General features: G+C 36.6%; 1 protein-coding gene across 1 annotated transcript; it reads left to right on the plus strand.

The window, feature by feature from the left end:
- Window positions 1-1075: 1075 nt before the first annotated feature.
- LOC133311499 (sister chromatid cohesion 1 protein 4) lies at window positions 1076-20836 on the plus strand. The gene is made up of 14 exons (XM_061512554.1): window positions 1076-1673; window positions 3164-3425; window positions 3783-3880; window positions 3999-4048; window positions 4956-5039; window positions 5265-6237; window positions 6639-7085; window positions 7188-7332; window positions 8019-8155; window positions 12132-13168; window positions 14922-14949; window positions 17972-18077; window positions 19555-19684; window positions 20300-20836. The coding sequence occupies exons 1-14, from the start codon at window positions 1550-1552 to the stop codon at window positions 20396-20398; spliced, it is 3720 nt and encodes a 1239-aa protein (XP_061368538.1). The 5' UTR covers window positions 1076-1549; the 3' UTR covers window positions 20399-20836.
- Window positions 20837-21166: the final 330 nt, after the last annotated feature.

Here is a 21166-nt window from a genome sequence, read left to right on the forward strand (position 1 = left end):
TGTATGGTTGGAATCTATCTACAAGCCCAATATGTTTCCAGTATGGATTATACTCCCAGCATATGTAAAGACCAAGCTAGGAAGTACTATCTCAAATATGAGTATTACTAATGAAAAATGATGTGTGTGTAAGACCTAAGCTTGTAAACTAAGAGGGTAACGGTATATAAGATACCCTTTCCCTGGTGCTGAAGATGTATTTATAAGAGAAGGGGGAACTCACCTTATATGGGTAGGTGTGCTGGGGTGTAGGAGGGTATTTTCCATTTAAGGGCTTGGGGTGATCTTCCTGTAATGTCTGATCCCAAGATAAGATATTTAGGTGTTTTATCTTGGGCACACTGTCACCGCCAGAGGGACAGGAGGTGAGGAGAGTTGGTGACTTTTGGTCAGGAGAACTGGTGTCTCTATTTGACTTTTTCCTTTTTTTTTTTTTGTAATTTATTTATTATATATCTTGTGCTAAGAGTGTTTTATGCGATTTCCAAAAAACGAGTGTTTTATGCGATTAGTGAGCTAGATACTTATTCTATCATTTAATGTGATAAAATAAGTATTCACAAAGTCTTAGTCTTGTGATAGTTACCACTTATACCTAAGAAAAGTATACAACTTTGAGCATTCTGGAATTTAAAATCTTGGCTTAATCATGAGAATAATTTGAAAGAGCTACTCAACTTCGAGCTTCGTTGGATGACATGGGCTTCTCGTAACAAATACCAATTATATATCAAAACAATATTATTTTATCTAAAATAACTTAAAAATTGTGTCATTTAAAATAATAAATGACTCACCACTTTTTTTTAATAAACCGCAGCAGTAAAAGAAAATCATTTAAGCAACTTGAGTAAACGTGCGGGTTTGCGTGTCGTGGCAATTGGCCAACGAGATACATACACTGCAACATGTTCCAAATTACTTAATTATAGGTTTCACACTCTCACTCACTCACAAATCACAATAATATAGAACTTATTTTACTTATTTACCTTTTACCTTATTATTTCGAAAAAATAAAAATACACTGACCGAACCCAAATCTAATCTCGGTCGCGTGCGTGCGTTACTCATTTTTTTTCGTTTTCATTTTTCTTTCAACGCACTAATTCAAAAAGCGTCGAACGAACCCAAAATCTCAATTCTCTGTATCGAAGAGCTTCCTCAATTGTGCTGCTTCTTACGGTGTTGGAGACCAGTTAGGGATTTTTTTTTCCATTTCCGCTTCAGGATTGTGCTATTCCACTTTTTCGCTCTCAGTGTTTTCTCGATCTTCTAATTCTTCGGTTACAAACCTTGAGTTTCTGGTGAATTTCTCCACGGGGATTCGTTTTCCCTCACTCGTCGAGCTCCTGGGGTGCAATTGCGGTAAGAGTCGCGTTTGTGTTGTTCGAGAAGGTGAAATTAGGGTTTCGTGTCTTTCCTAGAGTGGAATTTGCGAAACAGCTTTTGGTTTCTGGTTTTGTTGTTGTGCTTGGTTATGGGGATTTGAGATTTGGGAGAGTTGGTGTTTTGTTTGGAGTGGGAAATTTTGTGAAGGTGAAGAGAAATGTTTTACTCTCAGTTTATATTGGCCAAAAAAGGGCCTCTTGGGACTATATGGATAGCTGCACATCTGGAGAGGAAGCTCCGCAAGAATCAGGTGGCAGATACTGACATTGGCGTCTCTGTAGGTCAGTTTCTTTTTTTTTTTCTTTTTAATTTATTTATTATATATCTTGTGCTTAGAGTGCTTTATGCGATTAGTGAGCTAGATACTTATTCTATCATTTAATGTGATAGAATAAGTATTCGCAAAGTCTTAGTCTTGTGATAGTTACCACTTATACCTAAGAAAAGTATACAACTTTGAGCATTCTGGAATTTAAAATCTTGGCTTAGTCATGAGAATAATTTGAAAGAGCTACTCAACTTCGAGCTTCGTTGGATTGCACAAACAGATCAACACACACACACACAAATGCGACAAACCAAAAAAAGAGAGGAAGAGCTACTGCTTAAACTTGTGATTATGCTTTGTGTAACAAATTCAGTAGAATTTGAGAGTTGTAAGGATCCAATGGTTATTTGGTCAGTGCATTCTATGTAGTTATATGTCTAAGCGGTTGGAGTATTTTCCCAAGATTTCATGAGCAAGCTTTTTCTCTTGGCATCCTTGTGGCAATTTGCTAATGGGGCTACGTTTGTTGAGGCAATGAGCATCCTTGTTTATATGCAGAGAAACTAGAGGGCTCTTTTGTGATTTTCCTTTAGATAGAGGAGGAAATATATTATTGTAGTTGAGAATAAGAAGGTACAGTGGAGAATGAGGATTAGAAAAGCTTGCTAAATGAGGGCTCAAAAGAGAAACAAAGAATGGACAGGCAAACATGTTCAACAATAGAGCTTTCGACTCCATTTGCATATCTGCTATGGCCAACCCCTTAAAGTTACCATGATCTGCACACAAAAGAGAGGTAAAAAAGATCATCTTGTCCTATAGCAGATTTGTTGGCTGAGAAGAACTCTTAATATACAAGCATTTCCCTCGAGGAAAATACTCCAAAGAGCAGCATAGATTGCTCATTGATCTAGAATCTTTCCTTCCGCAGTCCTAATGAAACCCCTGAAGTTGATTGTAAGAAATTGATGTAGAATCTACTTCAAATAGTCTATATCAGATGGATCTGGCCGTAGGGCTGTGTTAAAAAAAAGAAAAGAAAAGTGAGCTACTGGTTCTGAACTAGAGCCACACACACATGACACAGATGGCAGGAGACAGAACCTTTTGTGGTCCCCTAATTTGTGGCATATCATTAGTCTGTTGATCCTCCAGATTCCTTGTACATTTCTTCTCTTCATCTTAATGAAATTATTTTCTTAGCAAAAAAAAGGGTATATTGCTCTTGTTAAGAACTGTACCTTGGTTGGGATAATTGTTTTAGTGGCTATACTTTTGAACTTTTTTATTATCTGTAGTCTGATTGTAAAAAGCAAGAGTTAGGACTAGCTTATGCTGATGTGAAATCCTTGCTGTTGCATAAATTTTGTTATGATACCTGTGGTGGAGAGTAATATTCCTCATTACATTTTACATGCCTGTGCCGCATTTTCTGCTGTCTAATTTTGACTACATTTTATCATCTCAGATTATTTATGTAGTGTATTTTATGAATGTGAACAGATTCCATTCTTTTTCCTGAAGTACCAATCGCACTCCGCTTGTCCAGTCATCTTCTGCTTGGTGTGGTGAGGATATATTCTAGAAAGGTGAATTACCTTTTTGATGACTGCAGTGAAGCCTTGCTTAAGGTAAAGCAAGCTTTTCGCTCCACTGCAGTTGATTTGCCACCGGAAGAGTCCACTGCACCTTACCATTCCATCACCTTACCTGAGACTTTTGATCTTGATGATTTTGAACTACCAGACAATGACATCTTTCAAGGGTTAGTTCCAAAGTGCTTGATGATATCATCAATTGTAGCTCTAGCTGTTGTTTAGTGCAACAACATTTTTTTACTTAATTGAGCTGGTTTTTGTCTAATTTAATTTATTTCCTTTCATTTGTAAGCATTTGTCAGTGGTTTTATCTGATCTTATGTATCAGCTTTTTCCTTGGTATTTTCAGATGATTGATAGAAGAAATTTCACAGTAATACTATAATTTTGTTTTTAGTTTAAGATCTTTCATTTGGTTGTGTTTTTTCAGAATTGATCCATATTCTAAACATGTTTTTATGTAATATGGTTCATGTGGAAGATCTATTGGTTTATTAATAGAAGAGTATATATGTTGTGAACAGTAACTACGTTGATCACCATGTCAGCACAAGGGAGCAGATTACACTGCAAGATACTATGGAGGGTGTGGTTTACACTACTTCACAGTTTGGATTGGATGGTTAGTATTACCGTTTGTCTCTTTTTCTATTTCTCTTTGTACTGGTCACTTGATAGTGAAATTTAATTACGGAGAGATCTGTGCCAAGTAATGATTAATGGCAAAACGTGTATTACAGAGCGTTTTGGTGATGGTGATGCCTCTCAAATTGGTTTAGACCTTGATGAGGTAAATTTTCATGTTTATTTTTTCCCTGAGCATCCTATGCCTGGATCTGATTGCTGAAATGTGATTTATGTTGTTTAAGGTCCCAAAATACTGATTTGGATGTTACAGTTTTGTTGTCTGGTTATGACTAGGAAGCATAGATGTGCCTCATTGGTGGTAGTATACTAGAGTGATATATGCATCTGACATGTAGTTGTACAAGCCTCTGGCAGGCCTGATATAAATCTGATGCTAGACAAGTAAAACTGAAAAGGAGGGGTTCATTTAATTTTTCTTTAATGAATATGTTGGTGTCTCGTTGGTGTGGAGATCTGTTGGCCTAAGAACCAAGAGAAATTGGGTCTTGGAAATTTGATGTCTAAAAACATTTGCAGCCTAGTGAAGCCCTGCCATTCTGCCTAAGAATTAATCAAGAACAGTATATGTAGCCCACTGCCACAAAGCCATGTCCTCCTTGCTCCTTCAAAAATCTTTTAATATAATTGATAAGAATTGATGTCGACACCCAATATCAATTTATCATCTCCTTTACTTCTCATTTGCAACTTCAATTCAGTTGATAGTTGATAAATGATTTTTTATTTTATATATAACATTTTTTTATCCCAAAAATTTATGCATTTTTTTATTCTCAATTCTGTATCACTATCATCATTGCATTCCTAGATCAGCATTTTGCATTATCTTTATCCCGAAATGATCCTATGCTTTGCTGTTGCTACCATCATTTTGATAAGTATAGCTGAGAAACTTTGGTTGTAGTTGGAGCACTGCTATGTCAGATTTGAATTGACACAGTTGGGAAACAAAATATCTTGATGTGTATATCTATGGAGAATAATTGACTATGTAGATACATTTTTCTGGTTTACTTTTGGAGGTTTTTAACTTGATTTGGTAAAATCAGGTTTTGTTACTAGACAAAGCTGCTACTTTGGAGCATGATGACCTAACTGCAAGTCCTCAAGTATCTCATCAAAAAGATGAAAAGGTGAGTGAAACTTCAGACAGAATGCAAGTGAAAGACAGTTGAAGCAAGAAAAATTTATATTTTAAAATATCTGCATGCCTATCAATGTTTGCTTTTATTCCTTGTCACTGTCTTCAATTTTCTCTCTTTTTTCTGGTGGAGAGTGGATGAAGCGAAAGCAGTTCTGTTGATTATAGATTGTAGTTTCTTCTGGTTTTAATCAATGACTTGATCCGTTTTGAACAGTTTGATGCTTTACCCGCTGCTGCTGAAGTCAGTGGGTATGCTCAAGGTCCATCTACTCCTGGACTAGAAGAGCCAAACTTGATTGGTACTCTGGTGGATCTGGTCAATAATGAAGTTGATTATCATAATTCAGCAGATTTAGTATCAATGGAGACCATGCAAAAAGAATCCTCTGCTGACCACAGGGAGAATGATGCAATTGATTGCTCCTTGCAAAATAATGGGAAGCATGTTGATGCTGATTTGCATCATGAGGACAATGACAGCACTCTGGTTGAAGTGGAAAGCAAAAGAGAGGAACAGGAACATTTGGCATGTATGGTTGTTATGAAGGATCAAGAAAATTTGGTGCCTAATGATCATTGCTTAACATCATCACCCTTGGTGGACTCATCCAATAAAGAGTACCAGACCACCCTGTTACAAGAATGTGCAGGTAAGACGACCAATGCTTCTGATATACTCGAGAAGGTAAAAGACTCACATGATGGAGTTGTGATGAACGATGAACTAGTTGTGGCTCCTTTGGACCAAACTGTTACAAAATGTGTTGTTTTTGGAGGTGTTAATGTAAATGAAACTGTTGCATCTCCTAATTGTTCTCATGTGACATCTGACCAAGAAGACCTCTCTGGTAAACTGTTGTCTGGCATGGATGGATCTCAGAGGCCAGAATCAGATGGTCATGTAGAGGATGATAAAACATTGTCAAAGCATGAAGTTCTGAATGACATTGAAATTTCTAAGAGTGAGGGGCAATCCTTTCTGTTTGATGGGGCTCAAGTATCCAATGTTATAAGTCCTCCAGGATCACCTGGAAGACCTGAAGTCGTTGATGTGGAAGCACAGGCTTCTCAAGAAGTGAAGGAAGCAGAGGCTAACCTTGTATCTCATGAAGCTGTGCAACCCACTGAGTCATACCTTCGGCCATGCACCTCTCATCCGAGCCAGCCTTCTCTGTCATCTTTTGAAGGTATTAATGCAAATAATTCATCTTGCATAATTTTACAGATATCTAATTATTCATTTTTCTCTTTTTACCTGTGGAGTTAAATGAGTACATTACAGGGAATTCTGTTATTAGAATATAACTTTACATTTCTTTATTGCATGTTGCATATTGCTTGTGATATTTGACAGCCATGTCACCATGATGCTGTGTTGACTTTTAATTGGCCTATGGACTTCATATCATGCATTCCATTTATTTTTTCCCCTTGTGTGTGAGACAATCGACTTTATAGAAATAATACCTATTTTTTGTACTTTGAGTTGATTCTGTTTTCTTTTAAGAAGCTACTTTAAGTATCTGTTTGATGGACATATTTAAAGATGAGGAATTCCAAAATAATCAATTGCTTTTTCTTTTTACAGGTGAAAAGTGTCATGAAACTGATGTTTCAGATCCTGCTTTAGGTTATCATGAGATTATGGAGCCATCTGTGTGTAAAGGAACACCACATTTGGAGAAGTCAGATGTGCAACTTGGGAGCCAGATATTTAGTAATGGAGTCGAAAGTATAAACAAATCTGCTGCTTCTGACATTCCAGAGCCTGAAAAAATGCTCTTCTTAGCTTATCAACATGGTGGTGGTGAAGCAAATGATTTACTGATGGAGTCTACTCCTGACAAGCAGGGTATATCTGAAGGCCAAACAGATGCTACAGGAGTAAAATCCATCTCTGGTAAAAAGCGCAGCTTCACAGAAAGTACGCTCACAATGCAGAGTGTGGATTTGGTTGAATCATATGGAGGGGCTCAATCCAAGAGAATTGCAGAGTCTATACCTGATGATGATGATCTATTGTCTTCAATATTAGGTATAACAGTGGTCCTTAATGCTTTTTGCTACATATTTTTAGTTAAGCATTTATTTTCCTTGAGAACAAGGTAGTGGCTTAAAAGAATTTTTGTTGCTCCAGTTGGTAGAAGATCTTCAGTTTTAAAAGTGAAACCCAGTCCAGCAGCCCCTGAAATAGCATCAACGAAACGCTTACGTTCTGGAACACGCACTAGTGCCTTAAAGAGAAAGGTGCTTATGGATGATATGATGGTCTTGCATGGCGAGTACGTTTTTATAGTTTTCCATTCATTCATTTTCCACTTTATTTTATGTTTGCTTATAATAGAGTGAAAAAATGATATTTTTTGCCCACTTTCTTGTCTTTCAAAGATCTATCATTCTCCCATCCTTTTGCCATTTCTTCTGTCGTTATTTAAATGCCAAGGAGAAACTGACTGAGTGATTTATTAATTTGTATTAGAGGTAATAAAATAGCCAAAAGTGCTCAGCACTTCATTGGAAGAAGAGAAAGTTTTTTATATCTGCTGAAGCTTTTTGTACCTTTAATCTCTGATATATAATATGTCAAGAATTATTGAGATGAATATTGGATGCTTACAAAGTTACCCTGCAAGATAGCAGACCTATTTATTTAGAGGTCTGGTTGTTTCATTTTGTGCCTTATATGCTTATCCTTTATTTTGGTCCCAGATTAATGACACCTAGCTCTTCCTATGGGGTAGGAGTAGATTAACTTTGAATTGTTATAAACTTACAAAAGGATAACTTGAGGACTGATATCCTGCATGAATTAACTGGTGAATGGTGATAGTTGTCCAATTTTTATTTTTTTTATTTTCTTACTTAGTTTTTTTCTTTAATTTATTATCATATTTATATTTTACCTTATATAGTATACCATATTCCTTTTTTCTTGCGTCAGAATACTAATAGTTTTTTTTCCCTGAAGTACAATACGCCAACAGTTGACAAATACTGAGGACATACGTCGCACACGGAAAAAAGCTCCTTGCACTCGCCATGAGATTTCAATGATTCAAAGACAATTTTTGGAGGATGCAATTTTCCACGAATCAATATTTACAGGTTAGTTATGTGTTTGGCATGTATATATTGTGGTGTTAATTATTTGGAGCATTTTGCTCAAATGTCTCCAGCTACCCCCCCTTAAACAATTTCAAATCCCTGAAATACCCACCTGTTATAGTGTGATTATGCTCACTCTTCATGGATAGTAAAAGATGTGTGTTTGGTTTGTGTATATTCTATTGCCATTTTTGTGGGGGTACACATTTTTATTTTCACTAATAACGCAAAACAATTATAAAAATATGTTTGGTTGGCTTTTAGTGAAAAAACAATTTCTTAAAATGAGCCTAAATATGAAAACATTGCTTTCATCATTTACTTCTCGAAATTTCTTAAATAAAGACACTAATTGAATAGAATGACCAAGAGAGGATGCGTTTTTCTACATCAAATGCAATAGATAAACGTTCTGTTTATTCCAGTTTTATACACTCTTGGGAACAATTATATAAACTTAAATTTAACAATCTGAATATGTAATTCCTGCTAACTTGAATACTATACTTGATATAGTTAATTTTGTATGCAAAGACTTATAATAGTTAATTTGTGATTGTATTCATCACACTGTTTGCATTGAACACGTGCTTGACTGGTATGGTTGGTCTATTCTATCTCAAATTCCCAATATTATAATATTTCATGATATTCAACAATATATGCTAGATATAAATACAATATCTAACTTCCTATGATAGAATTGGATACTGAATGGGCTAGTTTTATTCAATTGTCCAATGTCGACAAAAGAACTCTACTAGCTACTGATTTAGGAGAGTAATCCGCAAGACAAAATGAAAATGGTTGCAGACTCTTTGAGGGTTCTGTTGACTCCCTTCCACCATTTTTCACTCAGAACTCCTCCTCTCCTGTAGTCGTTCCTTCCTTTATACCCTTGCTAACCAAATGCTCTCCCAACTGATACTGGCCCACCTGCACACATGCAGGTGGTTACAATGGGATCCCTGAGCTACGTTTCTGACACCAAAAACGTGTTGAAACGGTGGTAGAAACGGATTTTGAGTTGACTCGGTTGAAATGACGAGTCAACTCGATTAACTCGGTTGACTCGACGAGTTTATCGAGTTGACTCAGTTAAAAAAAAAGGAAAAAGAAAAGAAATGGAGCTTACCGACAAACTCGCTCTCTTCTTTCTTCTTTCTCGGCCTTGGACGACCAAGGTACCAGTAAGAACAACCACAACCACAACCACAACCATGGTGGCACCGTGGCTAACAACAACAACAATGGCTATAGCGATGATGTGTGTTGGTTTAACTTGCCTGAAGAAACGAGATCTGAGAAGGTGATAGTGTGGAGCTTCTAACCTTCACCGAAATGGGAAAGAATCGAATTGGGTCCAAAAGCGATTGGTTCTTAACCATCCTTCACTGCTTCTATATGCGAAGCAACCTGAACTACTCCTTTCACCTTTCGATTTATGAGCGCCACCAAGAACCCTGCATCGGTCCCGTACCGAACCGCCGAGTCTTGTCGGAGCTTTTGCAATTCGCCTCCACGTATTGCGTTGGAGGAGGAGGAGCTTGTGGCGATAACGTGATGATGATTCTTCAGCCATCGAAATTCAACGAATGCATTGGAATTGGTTTTTTATGGAATTTGTGTGGAGAGAGAAGAGAACGCTCCCATTTTCAAGTTCACATATAATTTTGTATATATATTCTTTTCTCATTGTCATGTTCACTGAGTTCTATAAATATGTAGATAATTCAAAAAATAATTGAAAATTATAAATATATGCATATTATATGTTATTACTTTGATGTTTTGATTTTAATATTTATTATGATTACGGAATTTGAACTTAATTTTTATTTCCTTGGACTTAAATTTGTAATGACTTATATATTGGTGTGTTTTGATTTTATATATGTTGGATATATATATATATATATATATATATATATATATATATATTAATACTTAGTAAACTCTTACGTTTCGTTTACGTTTCACGATTTTACGATTTTGCCCACCCCTATCGTTTCTACATAGAAACTAAGTTTTAACAACATTGGAAACAACACTCACTTTCACAGAAACACAAATAAAGACACTAAAGATCTTCAAGGTTCTTTTTCCTTGCTACCCAGAGGCCCCAATTCCTCACTGGATGACCGCCTCTTCCTACTCTCTCTTCTTTTCACATTTAGCTCACTCACCCCCACCGAGTTCCCCCTTCTTCCTCATTTGCCACTGCCCTATAGGTGTTCTTATATGCTGCTGGTGATTAACTTGTATTCCCCAATCCTTCCTCCTAACCAATTGTGCTGATCCTCTACTTCAGATCCCCTTCCATGTGTCACATACTTTGGTACTTGGGGTCTATCGTAAACCTATGCCCTGAACAAAATCCTATTTATTTTTATAATAAATTTATGCACTAAACAAGTCACTCTTCATTAAACCCCGACCAGTGAGGGTGGCGTGAGGGCAATCCTTGTACGTAACTTTACTCTTACATGTTTGCAAAGAGGCTGTTTCCCGGATTGAAACCCGTGACTTTTTAGAAATTTAGGAGCAGTTTTACCACTGCTCAAGGTTTGCCCTCTTTAAATTATGCAAAAAAAAAATGTATACTAAGATTTTTTTTTATGTTTAAGAGTTGTTAGACTACTCTCTATGTTTAAGGGGGCGAACCGGAGCAGTGGTAAAGCTGTTTTTTATGACCGAAAGGTCATGGGTTCGAATTCAGGAAACTGCTTCTTTGCAATTATGTAAGGGTAAGGCTGCGTACAAAGATTACCTCCACCCCACACTCGCTAATCTTTTTTGACGAGGAGTGGTTTTGGTTGAAGAGTTGTTAGAGAATAATATAAATCATTAAAAAGGCCCTCACCCAATACTTTAAGGTTTTGGTTTAAAGTGGTTCTTTATATGGTATCAAAGTTTCAGTGACCACGAGGTCACTAGTTTAATCCTCACCGCCCTCCACTTTCTATTGGAATTAAATAAGCACAAGGTAAACCAAAAATTGAGCCTGTCTAATATCCACGCTTCAAGCCCAAAGGGCTCTTGCGCGATGGGGGTGTGTTAGAGAATAATATAAACCATTAAAAAGGCCCTCACCCAATACTTTAAGGTTTTGGGTTGAAGTGGTTTTTTACAAGAGTTTAGTATTCAAAAAATTTCAATAGCAATTATATTCCTATTACTCAAGTTTAATTTTAAATTTTGAGTTTATTCATTCAAAATAGGTTAAACAAACGTATTTGAATTGTTTATTTTCTGGTAACAGTATTTAATTATGCTAACCATACATGTTTCTAAAATTTGAAAAGATGAGAATGAAAATCATTTTCAAGAAATGGAAATAGAAAGTGAAAACAAATTGTGTTTGGTTTGTTTTCTGTCGTCATTTTCAGCTGCTATATTTTTATCATTTCCTCAGAACTCCGAAAACACGGAAGAGATGAAACAAGGTGGCATATTTGTAATTTTTAGTGAAAACACATTGGCTGGAAATGAAAATAGAAAACAAACCAAGTATGCTCTATGTTTTACAAGGCAACCTAGTTTGGTGGTATGTTAGTTTTGAAATCAGGAAAAGGAATACTTTTAATATCAAGGGTTCCATGAAGTTATTGACAGACCACATTTTTCTGTGAGGCTGTCAGTTATTCCTAAAACTGTTCTTCCCATGTATTCTGTTTCCTCTCCATAACATTTTTATAATGTTGGTTATTAATTTAAAAAACAACGAGGATGATATTTGACAAATCCACCCTTGAACTTTTGGGTGGGTTGAAGTGGTCTGCCAAATGTTGTCTCTACATCTGTGGGATGGTCATAGCTGTTCGTTTTGAATTTTACCAAATGTTTTTCAAAAATTAATTTTTAGGAGAGCATGTGACCGTAATTATTGTGATGATAATTTTACAAAGAGCATCATCATATTCATTTATGAAATTCTCTTCTAACATATCTAAGTCAATTTTCTCATATCTTCCAGGTTTGTCTGCTGATTTGACTATTCTGCGAAATGAGGCATTAGATCTGACTGGAATCATGGTTTTTGATCATGGTTTAGATAATTCTTTCATAGAAAAAACAAATGATCAAGAGTCCTATCCTAGAACAAATACTGAAATTCATGGTGTGGAAGGGAATAATGAACCTATGGCAGTCCCACTCCAAGAAGATGCAGAAGCACAACCTACTGAGATTCCTCTTTTTTCTGAGAGCCATCAATCTGAAGTTAACTTGGGCTCTCATGATATTGAGGGTCATGGGCATACAAATATTATTTCTCATGTGAAGCAGCTTGACAGTTCTGAAAATGCTGAAATGAACAATGCTGATGGAAATATAAAGGTTTCTGAAGCAGAGAATTGCTCTGTTGGCCCTGGGCATGAATCTTCATCCGTAGCTGAAGTCTTTGAAAATGACCTTTGCATGGCAAATGATTTTGTTGCATCGCTGCCTCTTCTAGATAAAACCAATGATCTTGGAGATTCTATGCATACTGATATATTGAGCATACCAAATGCCCAGAATTTGAATACAAACCCTATTCTAGAGGATGAGTTTATTGAGAATAAAGGTGATAGTAGTGGAGTAGGTGCTATTGAATTTTTAGAGCATAGCATGGAGATTAGGACACAAGTTCAAACAGATGGTTTGGAAGCTAATGATTTATATGCATCCTTGGATATTGGCTCTAAGGAAACTAATGAATATACTGATAATCAGGCTCCGTTTAATGGGGACCTGCCTATGGAGGAAAATGGACACAGCATGCTAGGGGGCTTAAATGAGGATCAAATTGTTGCTTCTGGCTTGGGGTGTGATGACAAGGACGCCAAATCTGGCTGCACATTTAGTGAAAATACTGAAGTAGATTGTTTACATTCTGTAGCACTTGTTTTGGATGAAAAAGAGATTCCTCTGAATGATGAAGAAAACCCAGTCTGTCGGGAAGCTGGACTACAAAGTACAATGTGCCCTGAAATCTCAGCTATAAGGAGTCCTTTTGTAGATCATAATGATGTAAGTTCTCAAATTTTCCCTACAAAGTTGGATGTTTCTTTTGATATCTCTTGTTTGTTTGACTAGACACATTTAACATACCTGATACTTTACAAAAAAATTATGAGTTTTGTTTGTTAACATTGTGAATTGAAATTTATTGTCAGAAATATGCTTTTATTTCAAGAATTCATTTTCTTGCTAAATGAAATTCTAATACTGAATGTGGGCACATAGAAAATTTGGTAATTAAGTTTGGATTTGAAGCAGGAGCAGGAATTGGTTTTTGAAAGTGAAGGTCTTCACATATCATTTTTTGCTTTCCTCTCAACAATAATTAGTAATTACCGTTATTTAAAGCTAATGTGTTGGGGCCAGTGTAATTTGGTTGTTAATTTTTATCTTTCTTGTCACTCTCTTGTTGCTTTGTATCATGCCGTATTTAGTGTTGTTTCCTGAAGCAGATCATTCTCAATATATGCTGTAGCTTGACATACAGGATAATATGGAAGTACTGTTAACTATAAATGCATTTAGAAGCATGCATTCATTTACCTCCTGTGTTGGCTTCCAAAAATATTAAATTTGAATTACGAATGTGTATGAGTGTATCTATGGTGATTAACGACGAAAGGCTCCCTTAAGGCGCTAGGGGGTTTTAATGCCTAGAGGTGAGAAATCTAAGAAGTGCATACTTTCCTGAAGAAAGGCCTTTATGTTAGAGAGAGAAGAAAGCAGTAAAATATTTACTGTTTTTCTTGAACTTTCCATGTATTTTAACTACCCAAGCCTAACATTTATTGTGAAAATCAAACATTAAAATATTCATAACCAAAATAAACGTGGCAGCCCTAAAAATTAAAATTGGTACCAAAGAGATAAATAGCCAAAGGTTAGGCTACCCTAAGTTCCTAAAGTTCATCAGAAAAATAGAAATCAGTGTGAATGGTAGCCAAGTGGCAGCCTGTTTTTCATTAACTTTCCATATAAATTAATCTAACATTTATAGTGAAAATCAAACATTAAAATATTCGCAACCAAAATGAACGTGGCAGCCCTAAAAATTGAAATTGGTACGAGAGATAAACAACCAAAATTAGGCAACCCTAAGTTCCTAAAGTTCATCAGAAAAATAGAAATCAGTGTCAATGGTAGCCACTAGCCCGTATTTTTTAAGACACTGACAATTTTACCCACCCTTTTTAGCATCACAATTAGTATGTTAGATGGCTGGATTTATTAGTTTTTTACAGTTATTATTAAGGTAATAACGGTGAGCGCCTCACCTAAACTGAAAGGCACTGCACCTCTACCTGCAAGTGACACTAACCGTATCTGGCACCTTGCCTCTCCTCATTGCCTTAACTGCACCTTTTACCACATTGTAACTTTGGTATGAGGTATTAGAATATGCAATTTTGTTAATTTCATTAGTCATAATCTTGGCATATAGGTTCTACTCTCTTTTTTTAATACTAGTCGGATTTAACGGGGAGTGGTTTTGGTTTTAAGCTTGTACATGCTCTCTCTTCTAAAGTGGTTTATATCTGCATCCTTATGGTTCTTGGATCTTGGGATAATTGGCATTTGATACATTCTCATTTGCTTTTGAAACAAAATGTGATGTGCTTTTCCTAGCCGACGGCAGGTTGGTTTTGCGATGCTGCTGTTTGTAATTGAAAGTAAACTTGCTATCTACCCTTTCCAGGATGTATGTAATATTCCTTTATTGTTTTATGCATGTCTAATTAAGTTCTATGGCTACATGGTGCAGGAAAATGACATGGTTGCTAATGACACAGGTTTGCTTCTAAATCTTTTTCTTTGTCCATTTTATTCAAATGCTTAATGTGTCAACATATTTTCAACCATATGAAATGGACCTATACGTTGTTTTCTGGTTTAACAAGCTGTGTGTTGGAATACTAGTCTAGATTCAACATATTTAGTCCATGCTAATGTAACTATTCAATTATAGTTATGACTGTGTTCAATAGATGTTAATTAACTCTGTAACTAGTCCTTGATTAGTTCCTTTACTTTAATGCACTCCTATCATAAATATGATGGGCTGTGTATGCAACACAATTTCTGTCACAAACTGTCTTTTTCAGTATGGTATCGGAGTGGTACTATCCTTCACAATACACAATTTTCTCTTTGCCACAGCTTCAGCCTCTGGCTTTTGCCTCTTCCGGTGCTCTGTGTTTCATGAATACGGGTATGGGTTACAACAAAATTTATGTAGCTAGGATATGGGTTACGGGAGGATGTATCATATAGAAATATAAGAACATAAAGTATTAAAATATAATATAAATACAATTTTCATAATGTTCAAACTGAAGTAAACAAAAATATCTAAAGAACTTACATGTTTTGAAGGGAATGAAATATCAGTTCGTTTCATTTAGTAACAAACCATATAACATAGAAACAAAACTTGTGTTATGCATAGACTAATTTGTACTTGAGTGGTACCGAGTATGTACCCGGTAGGGTATGCCAACTATTTAGGAGTACCCATGCATCACAGCTGGTGCTAGATTGGCAATTTGATTCCAATATTGGGATCAGTAGGAGCCAATCTGTCAAAGCCTGAAACTTCATGTCCATCAGCCTCTAATCATGTTACCTCTCTCCAGCATCTTTCTGGTCATGCGACAGCTCATCTGTGCCCCATTTCTGGCCATCTTTCTGTGAGGATCGAACTCATGACCTTATGGTCACTGAAGCTCTGATATCATGTAAAGAACCATTTCAACCCCAAACCTTAAGGTGTTGGGGGAAGGTCTTTTTAATGGTTTATATTATTATTTAACACAGCATTAGACTTGAAATACCAAGCCACCATGATCAGTTCTATGAAGACCCATAATAATATAACCTATCACAGGCAACGTATTAGCAAACAGTGGAATTTGGCAGCATATCAAGCTTTAAACCTCAACTTGTTTATGGGGTTTGGTCTATTGGAGCATACTAGTCACTAATGGTGGGTTCCAATCATAGTGGATGGGTGAACCAATAATGAACAGCTACAAAGAAAACAATGTTGGGCTAGATTTAGACTTCTAAGCAGATTTGTTCACAAAGGCAATCAGACAAATAGGGAAGTGATGATCCTCCTTCGAGGAGGGTATTAGTTTTTTATAAAACTTTTTATGTTCTTTTTTGATGAAGCTAGAGCTAGAATGATAGAAAGTGAAGTGTGATGTCTTACATTGGAAATGAATGAACTATGTGATGGAAATGACTAATGGACCTAATATCTTAAGGTATTGGGTCAAGATTATGGAATCAAAGTAGATGGTTTGGTTGGCCTGAGTATACAAGATCGTGGTTGGGATTCTCATGGTTGTTGCGTCCATGGAGGAAGAAGAGCCATGAACCACAATAAGCCCAAGGGGAGTGGTATGGCATGGCTATTGGCTCCTATGGAAAAATGGGCCTATCTTCCCCGGATGAACAGATGTAGATCTTGAAACCAGGCTTGGTGGAAGTTGGAATGTGCTTATTTGAACATTATGAAAATACTAACCAAAAAAAAAAGGCTTCCACTTGAGGGGTAGCATACTTGTGTGAGGACTCATTTGAGGGGGAGATTTTTGTGAATTCAAGTGAGGCAAAACAACACTTCCCATGAGCATTTCATAGAAGCAAATAAATATTTCTTTCTTTTCAATGCCCATTGGTGTTTGATGGAATGTAAAACAAACATGCTTTAAGTGGAATGACCTATACTCCTGAATGCCTTATGTTTTGGGATCGAAATATGGTGTTAAGCCCTCAAGTGTGGTTCCTTGCTCAGTCATGGTAGGAGATTCCCCGATGTTTGGGGTCCCTCACCTAACATATAGCCTGGGTTTATGGTGGATGATACTGCTTTCGTTCTATATTAAAAAATTAGAGAGAAAATAAGAGTATGAAAATGTTTGGAGTGGGAATGTTTTGGTCTTATACTAGGATATCTCCACAGTACTGTTGTGAAACTGATAGAATCCCAGATATTTGATTATAGAAAGTGGGAATAATTCCACTTTCTATATTAAAAAATTAGAGAGAAAATAAGAGTATGAAAATGTTTGGAGTGGGAATGTTTTGGTCTTATACTAGGATATCTCCACAGTACTGTTGTGAAACTGATAGAATCCCAGATATTTGATTATAGAAAGTGGGAATAATTCCCAATTACATGAGCAGAAATCACAGAACAGAGCCCTCTCACTATCACTCACAGAAACAGAAAATAGAAAGGAAAAGAAAACAATAGAGACAATGCAACTAACACTTCTCTTTCCCCTGTTGTCACCTCACCTCCCCTTGCTCACCTGAGTCATTAACCCATTTCTTTTCCCTTTATTTATCCTCCAAAAGACTCTAGTAATAGGAGGATATCTATCAGAGGCTTTCCACTTAAACACCGTCCGTACTAGGTGGCCCTCCATTTCCTTCTCCAGGGAATGTAGAAAAGATGTATTTATACTGGAGGGAAAAGTATACTACATTACTACTGTAGAGTTGATCTATCAATCAGCCTTCTAATTAATAGCAATCAATCAACCAATTAATCACCCGGAAACAATCGTTCTTCATTTTAGGTGTCAGCTTCTCAAGACTTCCCTCACTCCTTTCCTATATTTACAACAGTAGTCATTATGTGGAGCTTATTATTACTGGACTCTGGCTCCACCATTTGCTTTGTGGGAAAATGCAATTGAATCATTAATTTGACACAAATGTAGGCAATAGTTATTGAAACAGGAGAATGAAGCTTTTGTTGCTGCTATTTTGAATTCTTTCACACACACTCTCTCTTCCCAGGGTTTTTGAATGTTGGTGATGATGAGATAATTGAAGATGATGATGATTTTATACCACGTGCTGAAGGAACTCACCTCGAAAATAGTGGATGGTCTTCCCGAACCAGGTCTGTTTATGCAAATCTGTAGTAGCTCAGCTTTCTCTGCATTGAAAGTAACTGCACTTAAACATTTCTATGCTCTATTGTTGGTTGCTACTCATTTCATGCATATATGTGAAACTCTGACCTAAAATTATATATTTTGCCATGCCTATGGTTATATACATATGCTATATCCTGAGTTCTCTATTACGCTGCTGTTTGAAATAGTTTCTTTTCCCCTGACCATTGCCTTAGGGGGTTTTCTTGAGTGCTGTCTATGAAGGTTCAACATTTACACTTAAAAGGAGATTTTTCCACTTGAAAGAAGCCCAGTAATTGAGGATGTGTGCAGATGGTTTAGTTTGAGTTATCACGACACAGTCTAAATAAGTTTTATGTGAATAGCTTTGGGATAGACCCACCATAACTAAGGTATATTGTGGGAGGAATAAGGTGAGAAACTAGGGATCAACCCTTGGGTAAGCAACAAGGAAACCATTGTAAAGAACCTTGGGATACACCACCCCAAAAGCTAGCTCAAAGGGTGGGAGTACCCAAGGCCTTATAAAGGCCACATTAGTTGCCCACACAATCAATGTGGGACTACATATCTCAACACGCCCCCTCACACGAGAGCCCATTGGGCTTGAAGCGTGGATTATGCACAGGCCCAATTTTTGGTTTACCTTTTTGTGCTTTTTATTTTTAATTTCACTTTAAAGTAGGAGGCAGTGAGGATCAAGCTCTGATACCATGTAAAGAACCTTGGGATACACCACCCCAAAAGCTAGCTCAAAGGGTGGGAGTGCCCAAGGCCTTATAAAGGCCACATTAGTTGCCTACACAATATGTTGAGATATATAGTCCCACATTGATTGTGTGGGCAACTAATGTGGCCTTTATAAGGCCTTGGGCACTCCCACCCTTTGAGCTAGCTTTTGAGGTGGTGTATCCCAAGGTTCTTTACATGGTGTATCCCATAACTAAGGTATATTGTGGGAGGAATAAGGTGAGAAACTAGGGATCAACCCTTGGGTAAGCAACAAGGAAACCATGAAGAATATTCATGTTGGGGATGGGCTGCATAACAAAATGGACATTTGGCAGAAAGAGAATGGGTCAGACGAGAATTCAGTTGAGAGGGGAGTATAAAGGGTGGGGGGGTTGAGAAAGTAGGTAAGAGAGACGATTGTTTTTGGGGTGGGAGGAAGCAGGACCCTCGAAGTTCCTGCATTTTTCTCGGATTTTTTCTTGTTGCATTTTTCTTATGTTTGTGAATCTGTACAGTCTCGGGACCAATATCTTGATGATATCGGTTTTATAGTTCATAAATAGATAATTTACACATAACACAGATTCAGTTTCAGATACCTATCATTAGGATCATATAACTAATTTTTCTGTTGTGAATTCGTTTGAGTTGGGTAACATTCATATGTGCAGTGATTCCGAGTTCCATGCATGTTATATTTGAATAGCTATCTAATGCATTTATCCACAGGGCTGTTGCCAAGTATCTGCAGACTGTGTTTGATAAGGAAGATCTACAAGGACGGCAGAACCTGCATCTTGACAATTTATTAGTTGGTAAAACACGGAAGGAAGCATCAAGGATGTTTTTTGAAACACTGGTATGTTATTGAGGATTATTTCAACTGACATATATACTGTCTAATTGTTTGATTTGACGTATCTTCATGTTTAGGATAATAATAGTTGAAATATTGTACGCCCTCTGTTTTACATGATAAGAAAAATAAATTTTATTAGAGAGAAGAGAATGAAAGTTGTAAAATTGGACCGAGGATAAGGTATCCTTTAAAATCACCCAAAACAGGAAGTGAGGAAAGTGAAGGAGAAAAACTAAGAATGCAGCAGGGCTACCCAGTCCTTTTACAAATCTGAGATTGAAATATCCTTAAAAAATAACTGAGCTGAACACGAGGGGCTGAGGACATTATCTAGTATGATATTGAATACGATTATATCGTCTGTATGTGACATTCATTTGTTCCCAATATAAAATAATGTTCTCCACTGATTGAGCTTTAGTTGTAGTTCTTAGATTGAATATGCTTTGGAGGGTCACAGCTTACTTTTATGGAGTGAGTTTTTGTAGTGCACTGACACCTTGTATGTGTTACTTAATATGCTTTGTTTGAATTCTTCAAAGCGTTCAGTTCTTCTGGTGTGCCTCCTTGGCAACTTTTGTATTGGTTCAAATTTAATTTCAACCATGTTTGCAGGTTCTCAAGACAAGGGATTATGTTCATGTTGAACAGACAAAACCCTTTGCCAATGTTAACATCAAACCTCGAATGAAGCTTATGAAGTCAGATTTCTGAACCTCATGTAGGAGTGACGGATATAGTTGTAAAGATCCAAGTGGTGGTAGTTTGGTTGAAATCTGCAGGGTTGGAATAATCCTTTCAACGTTTCTCCCCAATCTTAGTTATTGCTTTTCATTTATAATTTTTGAGGTAGGATTTAGCTATTTAGTTTTAGTTCTTGAAGGGCTTGGGGGGATTGAAGTGGCATGTGTATCATCTTATTGATTATTATGGGTCTTAATGTATATATTTTTGTAAAATATCACCATTTGTAACTTTAAAGGCGCTAATTTGTATGTTGTTTAACCACATCCCTCCAAGCAAGAATGATATTCTGCTTTCTTTAGGCATCAAGTTTCTGTAACTAAAAGCGCCTTGTAATTTAGCTGTCGTTGGAAGACAAGGATCATCATTTCTGTACCTATTTTATTTGTATAGTATCTAACCGTATTTATCCGTTTAAGAGTATGTACTTCTCTCTGTACTTGGTCCACTTTTAGGTTTCATCGTATTGCGTTGCCCTTAATTGTTAGGGACTATGCCTTGGCGCAAAATTCCTTTATTTCTTTTGTTATTTTTGATTTGTGGTTGGCAATTTCAAGTATAAGGGGTTTGCGCTCCCATCAAAGTTGACATATCTCCTATGATCCTAATAGTTATCGTTCTGCTATATTAATAAGCGGGGGGGAAAGGCTATCTAAACAGCAAATTTTGGTAAATAAGATTTATTTTATGAGATACAATATCTAAAACAGAATGTTTTATATTATATGATTTGGAGGG

This window comes from Gastrolobium bilobum, unplaced genomic scaffold (assembly GCF_033153095.1).
Source record: "Gastrolobium bilobum isolate Gb01-03AN ecotype WA unplaced genomic scaffold, APGP_CSIRO_Gbil_v1 utg1846, whole genome shotgun sequence".
Classification (NCBI taxonomy): domain Eukaryota; kingdom Viridiplantae; phylum Streptophyta; class Magnoliopsida; order Fabales; family Fabaceae; genus Gastrolobium; species Gastrolobium bilobum.